The sequence below is a fragment of the Tauraco erythrolophus genome, chromosome 2 (genome assembly GCF_009769465.1).
Source record: "Tauraco erythrolophus isolate bTauEry1 chromosome 2, bTauEry1.pri, whole genome shotgun sequence".
Taxonomy (NCBI): Eukaryota; Metazoa; Chordata; class Aves; order Musophagiformes; family Musophagidae; genus Tauraco; species Tauraco erythrolophus.
In genome coordinates, this window is record NC_141466.1 from 5,013,692 (window position 1) to 5,029,801 (window position 16,110).

General features: G+C 36.0%; 1 protein-coding gene across 10 annotated transcripts in view; it reads left to right on the top strand.

The window, feature by feature from the left end:
- The window catches only part of REPS1 (RALBP1 associated Eps domain containing 1), a 73,231-nt gene that overhangs the window by 47,557 nt on the left and 9,564 nt on the right, over nt 1-16,110 (top strand). For 2 of the 10 annotated variants that reach the window (XM_086631210.1, XM_086631218.1), the window contains exons 9-13: nt 3,182-3,321; nt 7,732-7,812; nt 10,856-10,943; nt 11,731-11,832; nt 15,992-16,064. In XM_086631210.1, the coding sequence (XP_086487336.1) occupies nt 3,182-3,321; nt 7,732-7,812; nt 10,856-10,943; nt 11,731-11,832; nt 15,992-16,064 (484 nt within the window). The remainder of the gene's footprint in view (nt 1-3,181; nt 3,322-7,731; nt 7,813-10,855; nt 10,944-11,730; nt 11,833-15,991; nt 16,065-16,110) is intronic. The other 8 variants (XM_086631212.1, XM_086631211.1, XM_086631213.1 and 5 more) reach the window with 8 other exon arrangements.

Consider the following 16,110-nt stretch of genomic DNA (forward strand, 5'->3'; position numbering starts at 1 on the left):
GCTCTGCGCCTGAAACTCACTGTCTCTGTCCACTTTGACTTTGGAAGTAGTGGCCAGCAGAAAGAAGGGAAAGAGGGCTCCCTGCACCCCATGTCTGTTGAGATGGATGGAGGGAAGAACTCCGGTGGCCTGCTCTGGTAGCCTCTCGCAGCCACTGGGAATCCGTTGTGATCAGCTGCAGGTGTCCCAAACCCATTAACGTCTTGGTCGTACATCTGACCAGGGTCTTACATCCCTGATCAGGGATGTGTATTTCTCTCACATGACAAAGACCTGTTGTATAATAAAGCATTGCAGCCTTCCAGTACTCAAAGGGGGCCTACAGGAAAGCTGGAGAGGGACTTTTTACAAGAGCATGTAGTGACAGGACAAGGGGCAATGGATTTAAACTGAAAGAGGGGAAATTTAGATTGGATATAAGGAAGAAATTCTTCACTCTGAGGGTGGTGAGGCACTGGAACAGGTTGCCCAGAGAAGTTGTGGATGCCCCATCCCTGGAAGTGTTCAAGAACAGGTTGGATGGAGCTTTGGACAACCTGGTGTAGTGGAGGGTGTCCCTGCCCATGGCAGGGGGTTGAAACTAGATGATCTTTAAGGTCCCTTCCAACCCAAACCATTCCATGATTCTATGATTTATATAGTTGGTTATTTTCCTGATACAGCACCCTACCTCTACAGAATTTTTATAGGGAAAAATGTTAAATGAGGTGCTAATATCTTTCTGCTGACTAGAGAGAGAAATGAGGTGGGTTAAGTTCTTGTATTGTAGAACTACCACATTACTCTAATTGAATGGGTTTAGTATTTTGAATTGGATTGTGCATTTCGAAGAATTATTTGAGTTGCAGCAGCTCCACTGAAGATTTAACATTGTGTTGTGGTGTTTGTAGACAGATAATGTCAGCTCTTCAGAATGAGCTGGGATCTGTCCATGTAATAACAGCCTGTAGAAGAGAACTGCAGTGGATGAAAAGGGGAGCGGGAAGTCATGCAGTTGTACAAATGCTTCTCCAAGTGCTTATACATTTATTTTATGAATTGAATACTGTTGATAGCATCTGCGTCTGTCGTGGCAGAATTTATGATCTGCAGCTGAAAAGGGTACGACTCGTGATTCTATGAATATTTTCCTTTAAACTCAGTTTTATCTCAGTTAGTAAAAGCTACCAACCCTTTACAAAACTCAGAGCGAGTTTTACTTTTCTGTGAATTATTTTTTGTTTGGGCTGCTGCAACATTACCATTTTTTGGTGAGAATAAGAATCTGCCATGCTTTGCAGTTTACACAACTTAATTACTTCACCCCTGAAGTTTTCATAGGTCTGTTACACGTTTTGTGGAGATATTTGCAAAATTCCTGGAATTACAGGTAGCTGCGTAGTCTATCCACAGCAGTTTTCAGCATTATCTTTTGACCTCGTGATGAACAGTAGTAGTTCAGTCAGCTAGTGCATCACTACTGAAATGAGTTTTGAGTGTTTTTTTTTAACTCATTAGAAAATTTGTATTCATATTACACTTCAGAGCAACTGATATGCAAGATGCATTCCCGAAACTGTGCCACTGGTGGATTTTGAACTTAGGATATTATTTCGTGTACAATGGCCACAGCATGTCATCTTGACTACTTGGTGACATCGTTGTGCCTGTAGATATCGGCTTGATGTAGCCTATTTTTTATTGCAAGATGCTTTTTGCCTGAAGGAGGTATTAGATTTGTAAAACCATTTTCTCTAAAGGACTGTAATACGAGATACTGGGTGCTGGGCAGGATTTTGGGAGCATTGAGTCTCAGCCTCATATCTGGCTATTTATAGGAAGTTTACAAGACCCTTGAAATTTTGATGCATTACTGCTTGTTGTGTGTGACTTTTTTAATGTCATTCACCTCCGTCTCCTCTGGCCTCAAGATGGGACAATTTCTTTCTGGGCTTCAGGGTTTTGGCTCTTGTTTTTAGGCTGTGCCTCTTGCTGTCCCCAGCAGCACTTTGGAAACAACAATTGGTTGTAGCTGGTTTTCAAAGGTGAAGTTGGTCACAATTGACTGTTGGAGTGTTTCCAGCTCAATTTAACACTGGATTTGTTGAGTTTCTTCTGAGCAGACAACAGCAGACACAACATTGACCTGTTGTAGCAGAAGAGCAGGCTGCAGGTTTCAGCTCTTCAGGAGCCTGAAACTAGTCCTTTTTATAAATTTTAATTGATTACTGGTACAGTGTGTCACATTTTTTGACAGTCATCTTCAATCACATATCTGCCATCAAGCAGTCCTTTTAATGTGTCTAGCTACTTATCAGTCACTCTTTCAGCTCTTTGTTACTTACATTGTATAGTTGTAATCTGAACTTCAGGTTTTTGAGGCTCTCTGTGCATTGCTTTAGCTTGTATCGTGGTGTCTCGCAAAAGAAAAGGCACTGTAAGCAGGATTTTCCTGTGTTACACAGAACACTTAACTTTCTGTTCAAATTTACCCAATTCTCTTAGAGTTTGAACAGAACAAAAATAGTGTGCTGCATCGTGAAAATTCGTGCAGCTCTGAAGGAGTGTTTCTGCAAGGGACTGTACTTGCTGAAAGCTCAGAGAAAACTGAAATAATAGCAACAATGTGCAGTTGCAATGTGACAGCTGCTAGTCTTGTTCAATTTGCAAAATATAGTGTGAATGGAAACACTATTGTTTTAGCAAAGAGGCTTAAAACTTAACCATGCCCTTAGATTATTCAGCAAAGTGTTTCTTCATCTCTGTTTTCATACTTTTGGTTTGTGTTTGCATTGATACACCAATTTTGTTTTAACCTTTCATATGAGGAAGTATTTTATTCTGTAAGATAAACTTCTCAGTGCTGGATTTGGTGTAATAAACATTAGCATGAAGTTATTTTCTCATAATATAAGAAAAAATTATATTTATTTCTATGTGTAATCAAAATTGCAAAATGCTTTCTAAAAGTCAAAGTAGAGGGATATAGTATGGTACAGAGTAATCTTCAAAGTCTAATTTTCAGAAGGATCCTCAAAATAAGAGAAGCACTTGATAAATAGTATATTTGACTTGAATTAGTGTGTTTTGTCTTCTGTATTTACTTGGAAAAGATGAAACCAAAGGGTACTTTGCACTTTCCATGAGATGTGAGCAGCTCTCTGAGAATAAAATGAATGCAATTCATGATTTTGGTTTATAGTGATTCCTGTCATTTCAGAAGTTGGGGAACAGACTGGTGAGGTAGGTTACTCCAGCTCTCCAGCAGAAGCACCTCCAAGCAAGTCTCCATCAATGCCATCCCTAAACCAGACCTGGCCAGAATTGAATCAGAGCAGTGAGGTTAGCACTTTTATTTAAGAGTTCTTTCATTGCTGGTCAATAACTAAATTGTGTATGCATCCATAATTGATCATAAATGGATTGTTGATCACAACTTGTGAAAAAGTAGCAGGACCAATAGATACAGGAAGGTTCTACACATTTTAAATTGTAAAAAAGGTAATGTTTTCCTTCTGATTTTTCTGTCTCTTTGTGAGATGAGCTACTATTTAAAATGTTTTCGTTAATGACAATTAAGCTTTGTATTAATCACCAAATGATCTCATAGCATTTCTTCGAAAAGTTGAATTCATTCTTGATTTTTTCATTTAGCGTGGGTTTTTGCTTGGGGTTTTTTGTTACCTCTGAAAGGCTTTTATAGCCAACACTTTTGCAAAACTTCGAAATAAATTTCTGATGGATCTGGACATTGAGACTTATTTCTGGAGGTGGTTTTACTCTGAAATACAAAATATCTCACCGGTAATGTAGAGAAGTCATAGCTCTGTGTTTATTTCAGAAGCAGAGGCTCAGAGCTGAGTCTGAAGCCAACTGTTGGCTAAATTTATTTGAATTTTAAATTTTTACTGTTACGTACTGCTACTTCATCATCCTTTCCCGTACATGTTTGCTATATAAGCAGTCTTATATAGTAAAGCTGTATTTTGTCAGAATTTGAAACCAAAGTTACCAAACAGAGATTTTTTGTTTTTTCCACAAATGTCCATTGTTTAAAAAGCCTGTAAGGGATTGATTCCTAGAGTTTTTCTTGTTGCTCTATTTTAACATTTTTGCCTTAGAATAAACCAATGTTTTATTCTAAGAGCTACTTAAGGGACTCAAAAGAGTTCCGGACTGCAACCATACTACAAAGATGATGTAGGCTTATTTTACCTTATTTGGGGGGAGAGGGAAAAGTATTGAAATTATTTTTTGAAAACTCTTTTTAATAATCTGAAACCGAGAAGAATCTAAAACTTATTTAACACCTAAGATAGTTCTGCAGTAGCTGAGTGTTATCTTACCTGCTTCTTTTATTGAAAGAGCTTTTTGTAGCTTTCTTCTTTCTTCATCAGACATCAGGTGAATAGAAGATTGGTAGTAAAGATTTAGACAAACCAAAGGAGAGTCTATGAAACAGAAAAAAAAAAGCAAATTTTTAATATTACAGTTAGGAGCAGAGGAAATCTTCTTCAAAATTTTCTTCCTCTCAGGAAGAACTTTGTGAAGTCTGTTGTTCCTCTTAAGGGCAGATGTAGCCTCACAGTGTTGTCCTTCCCACATAAAAAAATGTAGGAAACGATTTAGTGATTCTTAAGGAGGGAGGCGAAGAGATACTCAGTTGTTGTTAAAAAGCTGTAAATGTCTGCACCTGTATTAAAATTTGCATTGATGCATTACCTCATGTTTGCAATAAAGGTTTAATAAGCTAATTATTTGGTAATGTGCATTGTAATTGAACAAGTTCCTTCAGTATCCAATGCAACTCACACCAATTGAATAGGGTGGAACAAAGTTCATGACAGTTCTCTGTTGGCCAAAATCTTGTCTTACAAATCTGAATTTGTCCATTCAGATAGATAACGTTGTATTTTCTTTCTGAAAATCTATTAAAACTTTTAAGTGTTTTGGAAAACTTCCCTCACTAAATATACTACCAGATACTAACTATACTAAAATAAGAGCTGAATATTTATTAAATGTTCAGAGGTTTTTGTTCTAACACAAAGGAATTTCTGATTTTTCAGCTGTATTGCTGTGCATGCTTCTTGCTCCTCAGCATTTTCTTTTCAGCATGAGTAAGGTCAAAGTCCTCAAGTTTTAATGCCATGAAAAAATTTCTGGTATTACTGCAGGCACCAGTCTAATTGTTTCCTCTTTGAACCTCTTGTAACTTGTCATCAACAAAGGAGTTGCTTGAAAAAGCTGTGCATCTTTGGATCATCTGCCTTTCCAGGCAGTTTCATCCCATTAGTTTCAAAACTGTTATTTACTCTCTTCTTTCTAGCTCAGTTGATTTTTAGACTCCAGCTGCCAGGCTCAGTTACCGTAAGCTCACAAGTGTGGATCAAGGCATCAGTCTCAAACTTCAGAATGAGGAGCACCATGAAAATCCACCTAACTCTGGATACTACATGCTTCACATTCTCATCTCTTCACTCGTCACCTCTTTCTCACTTCAGACATCTTTTCCATCCAGTCTCAAGGCTGAGCACGTAGTTCTGAGAGCTTAAAAAAATGGAAAAGCCTACTAAAGTTTTGTTGAAAACAGGCTGGTGACAATATGGTCATATTAGCTTTGACACACATACAGAGATTTGCTTTTGAATTCACAACTGTTTCAAATGAAGCCTTGTTTCAAATGTCTTGGTGGTCTTTTAGCTGTGAGTTTTAGTTTCTAGTAATTAACCTTTTGAAAGTATTTTTGAAACATTTTTGCAAGTCTAGAAGGCGAGTATTTTAGTTTCAGCTAGTAGTTTTATCCTAGCAAATCAGTTGTCAATGCTCTTGAACCTTGCACAGAGTTTGAGATGCAGTCCAGTAGATGTTTAATGTATGTAGCTTCCTATTAACCAGAGAGTTAGCAGTAACTGGAGCACAATAGCATATTCCCCAGAGCAGTCAGGAGATGTTGGTGTTCATTTGTGCCCAGCTAGGGAGCCTGAGGACAGGTAATAAACATCCTGCACTTCGTCTTCAGAGGAGTGGAATAAGAGGGGAATTCAGCATCCGTCTCCAAGAAATAATATTTTAGCATTGATCTTAACTATAACATAGATGCTGTATGCCTTTATGGAAGTTTTGAAAAATTCAGAAACGGTATTGCTGTAATCAAATGGTCTGTTTGCTGGTCTCATCGACAGCTTTGAACCCACTGGCCTGATCAAGTTTAAAAGGATAGTGGTAGCCCTAAAATAAAAATTAATGCATATTTTGTGCAAACGAGCAGCTGTGTAAATGCGGGATGCCAAATCAGAGGAAGGACTGGCAGGAGTTGGCTGTTAAGTTTCTGACTTAGTAAAATCTGGCTCTCTCAACAGGTTTGTGTAGCTCCAGACTACTTGCCATGCTGCCTCTTCGTGAAGGGGTGGAGTGATAGAGATAAACTATCTCTATCTAGGCAGTGAGACAGAGCAGTTAAGAAAGGAAACCTTACATCCTTAATAAAAAGGTTTCGTCAGAGTCTGTCCATGAAGGGGGTAGTTTTGTGGGTATAAAAAAATTGGGAAAAAAAAAAAAACCACACCTCAAAAACCCCTGTATGAACAGTATCCCGTAATCTCTGCCTTAGTGTAAAGTTTGAAATGAGATAAGGCTCTATCTCTACAAGGAGTCACACCACGCATGAAAGCACTTAAAAATTTAGTTGATCTTTTTTCTGCATTTAATTTCAGCTGATTGAAGACAGTTATTTAGGAATTTCCATAAAGAGTTATTTCTGAAATAACTGGTTTAGACTAGGTTCACATATAAGCCATCGACCTTGGTGTAGAGGAGCACGTGAAATTTGGTTGACCAACACTATGTAGTTTGTCCTATATCTTCTGGAATCACTTACATTGATTTTCCCATAGAGATGGGACAAAAATATTGATTTGTTTGCACAACTATACTAACATTTTTGGCAAATTTTCTGAGCACTAAAAATTTTGTATTTGTAATTTTTATTGTAGTGTTCGAAACTTGGTTAATATTTACTTGTTATTTTACCAAAATATAACAAGTTTAGCATTCCTGTTGTGATTTGCAATCTGGTTTCTGGATCACAGACTAATTTTATGTGCTTTGTTGATCCAGTTGTGACTGTAGCTTGACCTGCTAAGCATGAGGACTCTTGACAACCATGTGTTGATACAGCATGCCTATATCTTATAAAATTGTTCAGAGATTGACTTCTTTGCTTTTAGCAATCAACAGTATGTTTGAATTTAATTCTTTGCCTTGTCAGTGATTTAGACTTGTAAAAATGCTCTTTTACAGCATAGAATCACTTCTCGGGGGTTGCACTGGCAAGTTGAACTGGTGTAATTGGAGTACTCTGTTCAGTGTTCATTTGTCTGGGATTTTGTAAGAATATAGGCATTTACGGAATAAGTTTGAAACTTGGCAGCTACAAAACTGAGGAATCTTTTTGTGGATTTTATCATTACAAATACACACAACGTGTCACTGATTTTTTATCTTTACAGTATTTGAATGGCTTAACCAGTTTTTTTACTTTTCATTGATTTTTTTTTTTTTATGATTTTCATTGGCAAACATGAACTTGAAGGTACTACTGTGTTGACTTTGCACCTGTATCTTCGGTATGAAAAGTGAATGTAGAGATTAATACTTTCCAGTGCAACCTCCAAACTATGCTGAGTCTCCGCAGTGATCTTTTACTCCCATCTTTCTCATCGTGCTGACTTCTCTCCTCTGTCTGTTCAGCAGTGGGAGACATTTAGCGAACGCTCTTCAAGCTCACAAACTCTGACCCAATTTGATTCTAACATTGCACCAGCTGATCCTGTAAGTCAATCACTTAGCTTGCTTGTTTGAAATTAATTTTATTAACACTGATTTTTCCATTCATTGTATTTAGCTGTTATGCATGATTCCGTGGACTGCTTTTTTGGGGAATGGTGGCAGGCTTCTTAATTACTTGCTTATTTTAGGAATATAAATTTTCTAGTGGCGCTCATGTTTAATATCTGAGTACAAAGAAGGCTTTTTTCCTTTGATTTTGATGTAATACAACGCTGCTATCAAAACCTGTATTACACAAAGTACTTAAACATAATGTTTTTTTTGAAAATGTTTTTAAATCAACGCAAGGGCTACTCCCAGTGATAAACCAGTCCCAGTTTCGATTTTATCTTCAGTGTTGTTTTGTTTTTTTCCAAGTTGCAGAGCTTGATTTGCACAAACTCTAAAGAGTTGACAATGCCAACCTCACTGAAAAAACTACTAGGCTTTAATGGGTGTGGTATTTCATACTAATGTTTTCACCAAGTTACTTATTAATAAAGCTTTTAGTATTTCTCCAGCTAAACCAGTGCTGTTCTAATGCTTTACTTGGTGAGGAGTGCTCTGAAGGATTGTGCAGTTAAAGATCTTGCCAAGTTTGGGAGCCAGAAATTCACTACAGTGTTTCAAGTTTTGCTGGTTTTAAACTTCACAGCATGTGACACTGAAGCAGTTCTGAAATGCATTGAAACTTCTTCCAATATTTAGCTGCTGCTTTCATCCTTTTCTTACAGATTTAATTTCCACTGTTAGTGTCTATTTTAATTAATTACAGTGTTAGTGTCCATTTGATTATATCATAAAAGATGTACATAATACCCATTTAACTGCTTTTAGTATTAAACAGATCACTTCTGAAAAGGTACAATACATAAATATACATATATTTTAAATACATCAGCGCTCCACTCTGAGTTAACACTGATATTTATGTGGAAGTAGCATTTCCAGATGCTGGAAGCTAGAATTCAAACTGCACTGTTCCCTGTGCCTAGAATTGCCCTTAGTAAACATTCAAAACAAATGAAAATGTTGTATTTAAAGTGAAAACCAGCCCTTTTTCATCTGAGACACACTTTTTTTGTTTAAATGTACTGTATTTTTGTGTTTTAATGAAGTAAACATGATGGAAATCAGTTTGCAGTTGTTTCTTACTGTGTATAATTGCTTGACAGTAAAGAACTATCATTGTATTATTTCCACAATAAGATAGCAATTTATTTTTACACATAATTAGTAAATGACAGAAATCTGAAGTTCTAAATTTTTTCCCATACGTTGATAATCTAAAAAGCAGAACAGTGATGATAGATGTAAAACTCACGTATAGCCGTGTGTGTGTATGTATGTGTGCATAAACAAAAATTCAATGGAAATACAGAAATATACTGGAAGAGCTCATTCCTGAGTTGTTTTCTTACAATGCTTGTAGTAGAGAAAAGTTTTGAAGAATAGTGAGCATCTTTGATGCTTGCTAAGGTAACAGGCTTTGGGAATAGATACTTCAGAGTCTTAATTTTCGTATGAAAATAAGAACAAATGACAGCAAATTTTCAGTAGCAGTGTGCAGACTTCTTAATTTAGCAGTCTCAACAGTGATGCTGATTTATTGATCAACTCCAGCTTTCCCACAGGAAAGAACAGCTTTCTTGAGCAGTTGTTAATAATTAACTAAAGAGTAAATTCATAGACCAGTTTTTCTCTCTTTTTATTGGAAAAGCAGCTATTTTGGAGGTAAAAGATAAGTGGAAAGAGTAAAACAGTACATTCATCTCCTGGTATGGGGATGTAATTTGTTTAAGTGAAAGTTGGTAACATGTTAAGTTGTTTTGTGTAAAATTAAATTCATGATCTGAAGTAATGCATTATATAAAAATCCATTTAACTATGTAAGACCTGATTTTTGTAGTAGCTGCACATTAGATTACAGCAGAGGACTGAAGTAGCTACGGCAAGAATGATCTTTGCATGATAATCCCATTATGGAGCTGGGGGAAAGCAATACATTTTTAGGTGATAAGTGTTGCTAAAAGCCTGTTGCAGCAAAAGTTCAACTAGGAAGTGGTTTTAAAAGTTTATATTTGCAACAAAAGTACTGCAAGTCATTTTAAACGGCTTTAGAAAGTATTAGTGTGTTATGCTCGGTCAGATTGATCTACTTGAATAGTCAGAACAGATTAAATTTTTGATAGAAGAGTAGTTTTGAAACTTTTTGTTATTTCTAGTGACAGAATATAATCTGGGAATTTTTTTTTTTGTGCTGTCATTGTCCCACGCATTCATGTATTCTGAAGATAGATGACAGTAAAAAAACCTCCCAGCTATGTCCTTATTTTTAGGTGACTTGTGAACAAACATAAAAGTTTTGAGATTTTTTTTTTAGCTATCTACACTCGATCTCCAAACCAAGTGGAAAGGGCTGTCTATAAAGTACAATAAAATGGAGCCCTTTGTCTGAGCTATGAAGAAAATGCCTAAGTGTAAGGTCAATGCCTGTCTAGGGATACGTTCCATAGAGTTTATTATCCTAAAGTTTAGAAGACCTTACTATTTTAAAGACTCCTGAAACTGTTTGTCTTAAACTACTCCAAAGTACCTATTTTATAGAGAATTACTCATCCTATTTAAAGAGGCCATTACTTTCTGAGGCATCATAAGTAAAGCCAAGGAGTGGAGTTGTGAAATTGTGGGGTTTGATTTTCTTTTGAAGATGCACTTGAAGTAACAGATATCTAGTATGACAAAAATGGTGGAAAGCTGGTAAAATTCAGGTCCTGTTTACACTGCAGTTATCTATAGAAACATTTCTAGTGCCCTTTTAAAGTAATTAGAATCATTATCAATGATAAATAAATCCTTAGAGAAACTTAAGCTTGTAGCTCTTTGGTTTTATGGATATATTCAATTCCCTGGAACTGTGAGGAAAAAAAAAAATAAATTTATGAATTTTTTTTTTTTAGAAATGGCATTTTGTATGGTGTCAGGGAGTCTTAATAGAACAATTTAGTACTGGATTAACATTACTTAACTCTCATCTCCTCCACAGGACACTGCAATTGTGCACCCAGTTCCCATAAGAATGACTCCAAGCAAAATCCATATGCAGGAAATGGAGCTTAAAAGAACTGGAAGTGGTAGGATATTTTCTCTTGCTAATGAGGAGTTTTATACAATTAGATTTGACTTTTTTTTTCTTACACATGCTGACTTTTTGTCTTCTTAGATGAATATATTTGGAGTTGTAACCAGCATAATTAATGAGATTCTCAGATAGGTGCGGAGTTTGGTTGCAGCCATTTGCTACAGGGAGGATTTCACCTTCTGTAGGAGATCATTGCTTAGAGTAGTTCAGGAGCATCATGATATAGATTTGATTTGGGCTTCCAGGAGAATGTCCTAGGTTTCCTTATTAAATACTGAATGAGACTCTGAAGATGGAGAACATAGCCTGCATTGATGAAGCTTGTTCTACTGCAGTCAGAAATACTGAGTTTTGAAACCTGACAGCGTTTGGGAGTATTGACAGTTGTTTTTTTTGATAATTTGCCTTGAGGAACAGTGGAGTCTCTATTTATAGTTGTGTCCCAATACACCAATATTTCCTAAAGTCCTGTAACTCATGCACAGTCTTCAGCATGTGAGAGTAAACAAGTAGCAACAACATGTGTCTTTTTAAACTTCCTTAGCTTTGTAAATAGGTAAAGATTCCAAACTCTTAGCATTGAGCAACAGAAATAACACTATTACAATTTAAAACTCCAAAGTTAAAATAATTCATACACCAAAAGTGTCAAACTAAAACCATTTTAGCCTTCAGTGTAGCACTTCAGATAAGGGCAGAAAACTAATGTAAAGCTTTGGCACCAGAAGTAAAGGCTAGTTTGAATACATTTGTTTATTTAGACTTGTTTTTCCATTTAGATCATGCTAATCCTACTAGCCCACTACTTGTGAAACCACCTGATCTCCCAGAAGAAAATAAAATGAGTTCATCTGTAAAATTTACAGCTGGAAATACAGTTAGTAAGTATCAAAGTACTTTCTGATCTCATTTTTTACACTGCACAAAATGTAGATCTGGTATACTGTTCAATGAAGGAAAACTTACTAGATAGCAGAAACTCTAAAATGAGAAAAACTTATCCTAAGAATAGAGACATTTCTGGTACAAAGATAGACACATTTCTGATATAAGTATATATTAGAAGTAGTAAGGAAGTTCTGCTTATGTCACTGGAGATGTTTTCCTGCTGTGTGTTCAAAAAAAGATCATTTTTGTCAACTCTTTTCCATCTTCCCATTTTCTGTTTTAATCTTAGGATGAGACATTGAAATGGAAAATGTGAAAAGTGGAATTGACTAAGTAGCATTTGATTCTGCTTCCTCAGAACCATGTAACAACATGTTTTCTGAAGAGTGAAAACTTGTTGACCACAAAATTTTCAGGCAGTTCTCATCTGGTTTAGCTACTAAGAAAATATGATAGACTTCTATATTTCTTTTTAAGGTAGAACTCTTGAACTGTTTATTTTCTTCTAATAGAAGCATATAGACATATAGATTTTTGTATTTTTTGATTTTCAGTGTCTCTTCTGTCCAAAATATTTTGCATTAAATTAATTTGATTAGTCCACTTGTCTAATGTTGAGAGAGGTCTCTGATTATATGTAACCTGAATGGATCTCTGGAGTCTGAGATTCTTTTTTTTCCTTTAAGCAGGGAACTTTTCTTCAGTAAAAATAAGGTTTGAAGGACTCGTTACTTTGAGTCCTTTGCACTGGTAAGACAGTATTTCGATTGGTTTGTAATACAGGAGTAAATTAGAATGTTTTGCTTTCCTTATGAATTCTGTTTCAGTGGCAGTCTTTTTTCGAGCAAAGCCTTGAGCTTGTCTTTGTCTTTTTCAAGCTGAGTTCTATTTTTGCTAGGTAGTCTTCTGATGCAAAAGAAAGAATGAGCAAACACACTCTTTTAGTGTGGAAACTACTAGTATATGCAGGATCTAAGTTCTGAGAGACCTTCTGCACTCCCTTTTCCTTATCTGAGTATAGCTTAACCTTTGATAAAGGGCCTCTAACTGTGATGATACCAAGTATTCTTCCCTCAGAGGAAGAATTTAGCAAATAAAACAAACCTCATTGAAGTGTAACATAAAGCCACCCTGTAGTACCTCAAACTGGAATCATGGGATGCCTGTCCTTTTTCTGAAGAAATGGCTCTTGTCAATGTTGTAAGTACTCTGGATGGTTAACACCTTTCACGTGAATCCTGAAGAAAGCATTTAATACAAGCTAACTCTAGAAAATTAATTTCTGATGCTTAAAAAAACACTATAAATCTAACAGGAATTTTTTTGTACAGACTTTCTGTCTTGGTAGTTACATTTCTTAATGCTCTGTAGTGTCACACTGTAATAGTGTATCTGAGCACTTTCTATGCTAAATCAGTGACAAGGTCTATGGTGTGCTTCCTTGAGATGGTCGGGTTCATTTTTCAGTGGTTGCTTTAGTTGCTTGGTTTTGTTTAGCTTTGACAGAATTCATTTGAGAACAGGGAGTCTCAATCCTGATTTAAGCAAGTGCTCTTCTAAGTGTTTTTTGTTGTTTTTTTTGATATATCGCTGTTTAGGAATGTTTTTCATAAATGGGTATTCCTAATAACATTTCTTGTAGAATATTTTGTTCATAGGTTCACATGCTTTTTCTGCATTGTACAGAAGACTTTTGTGTTTTATTGATCAAAATTAAAGATGCAAGTTAATTATTTTACTTCTCATCATCTACTGTTCATTGGTCAATATATTAAAATAGTATTTGAACTTAGAACCCAATGGAGGTTTATAAGCATCATCTTGATGTTGAGAAATTAACATTTTGTCTTTATTTTACGTGCTTTACATCAACAGTAGTTCAGTTTGGAAGTTATGAGTTTGTAAATAGCAGCCAGCTCAGACCGAAGCCAGGAAGCAAGGACAAACTTTTCCATGACATGAGATAAGAAAGAGGTCAGTCGGCATAGGCACTGCACAGTTGTCTTTCTGTGCAAGCTGTGTGATTTGGAACAAAAGAGAGGATCTATAACCTCAGAAAATTATAACTGGAGAAGTTCATCAATAATAATTCTGATGGCTGGACACTCACAGTGTTGAAACTATTATTAAAATTTTTTTTTAAAAAGAGCAGCAAAAATAGCTGCTGTTTTCCCAAATCGTTTTAACTTTAAAGCAACATGCTACTTCAGTGTGTCATTAAGATGATTTTGTCAATATTTTATTTTAAACTCCTGCAGAATGATATAAACAAGATAGTGAATACTGCAATCAGAAGGGAAGGATAATCTAAATCATCTTTCTTTGTAATGAAATACAAAGCAAGCTAGAGACTAACTTGTGTTACTAACATTGAAAAGTAGAAACCTTCCATGAAGACAAAAATAACATTGCAAAAGTCTCTGTATCCTTCATAATAGGAACTTTACCTGACTATCATACTTACGTTACTGGAAATACCAAAAAAGTATTTAGATTTAAGATTATGTTCAGACTTATGAGTTTGGATTAGCCAATATTGATGCAGTATGAAGACTACATTTGCAAAGTGACCATCCTTTGCCTTATATAGCCATTAAAATTGTTTACTGTCCAAATGTCTTTTGAATTTGATTTAGAAATACTTCTTATCAGTGTAAACCCAGTAGTTTTGTACTGAAATGATGTAAAACTTTTTGGTCCGAAAGGGCTTACTTTTTTCTCTTTAAAGGTGTGATTATATGAACTCTTCTTAGACTAGGTTATATTACATCCTGAATGACTTGAGAAATACACCCAGTTCTAGGGATGTTTGGATAGGAGAGAGATAAATTCATTTACCACATGACCAACTTTGGCTTAGAACCTAATTTTCTCACTTGATCCTTGAAAATGTAAATGTCATCTCATGGTACACATTTCTGTTTTTTTTTTGTTGTTGTTGTTGTTTTTAAGAATGTGTATATAGTACTATTTTTTAGTTCTGTGTAGCCCACATTGAGTAGACACACACCTTTAAATCTGCAAAATAACTTCTAATCTGAAATGAATGTGCAGTAATGTATTCCTCCGCTGACCGTGCATGATCAAGGTCTCGAGCCAATTTCACTTGGTTAATGTACCTGCAGTTTTAAGGCAGGGGGGGAAAGTAGCAGGTAAGAATGCCCCTTGCTGAACAGGAAAGTAATCTCTGCAGGATTCTCATCTCTGGGTTCTGGTCAATGTGTCTTAGCACTTCTGGAAACTTTAGTGTCCTAGGAGGTTAAAGTGGGAAATTCAGAAAAATCTTAATGTTCTTGAGCAGAATTTTCCTCTTTACTGATAACTAATCAGGTGAGTCTCATTGCTCTGGTGCCTTTCCACCTTGAATTGTGCTTTACCCAGTGCTCTGGAATCATCCCTTCTGATAGATTAATCCGAGATCTCTCTTTCTGTCTGCATTCATTCCACACAAATCTTGTGATTTTGATGAAACTCCTCGTTTCTGGGGAAAAACCCTCAAGCTTTGCACAGGTTTTAAGGTTAAGGGTGTCCTTAAGGGAAGCGGTTTACGTGATGCTGTAATAGCATCTTTGATTTTTAGAGGTTGCCTTAACCAAAAGCTGAAAGCTTTTAATAAGATTTAGTCCAAAAGAGCTGACTACCAGCCTTGAATATACAGGAGTTACAGTAGCAGCAAAGCTACTGAGTTCATCTGGGTGCTGTGCATATCCTTTCCTTTTTCAGACTTCTGAGGTTGATGACAATCCTTCAGCACTTCTAAAATCAAGCGTACTCTACTCCTAGGGTTTTTTTCTTGGATGTCCCTTACTCTTATTGGCTAGATTGTTGAAATGATAGAATGTCAAGTGTTCAAAAATTATTGCTTATGTATTTAAATACATTATTGTCATTGTTTATTCTTCAGTATATCCCAGTAGTAACGAACAAGTCATAGTACTGGGTGAGGAGAGTTGGTTTTTACTGGATCCTTCAAGTATTCAGACTCAAGGATTTTGAACCCTGCCCAGATGTTACCTTACAGGGAAGCAATACAAGGACGTAAACCTTTTTTAAAAATAAAAATTCTCTATTTTGGATTATATATTACATATGTCTGTGAAGGTGTATTAATGATGCAGAACAAATATGAAACTTTGTGCTTTCTTTTACCAGCAGATGGTTACAGCAGTTCAGACTCCTATACTTCAGATCCAGAGCAAATCGGAAGCACCGTAACGCGGCAACGGTCAGTAGAGTGGCAACTGAAAAAAATAAATAAAACATGTTTAAAG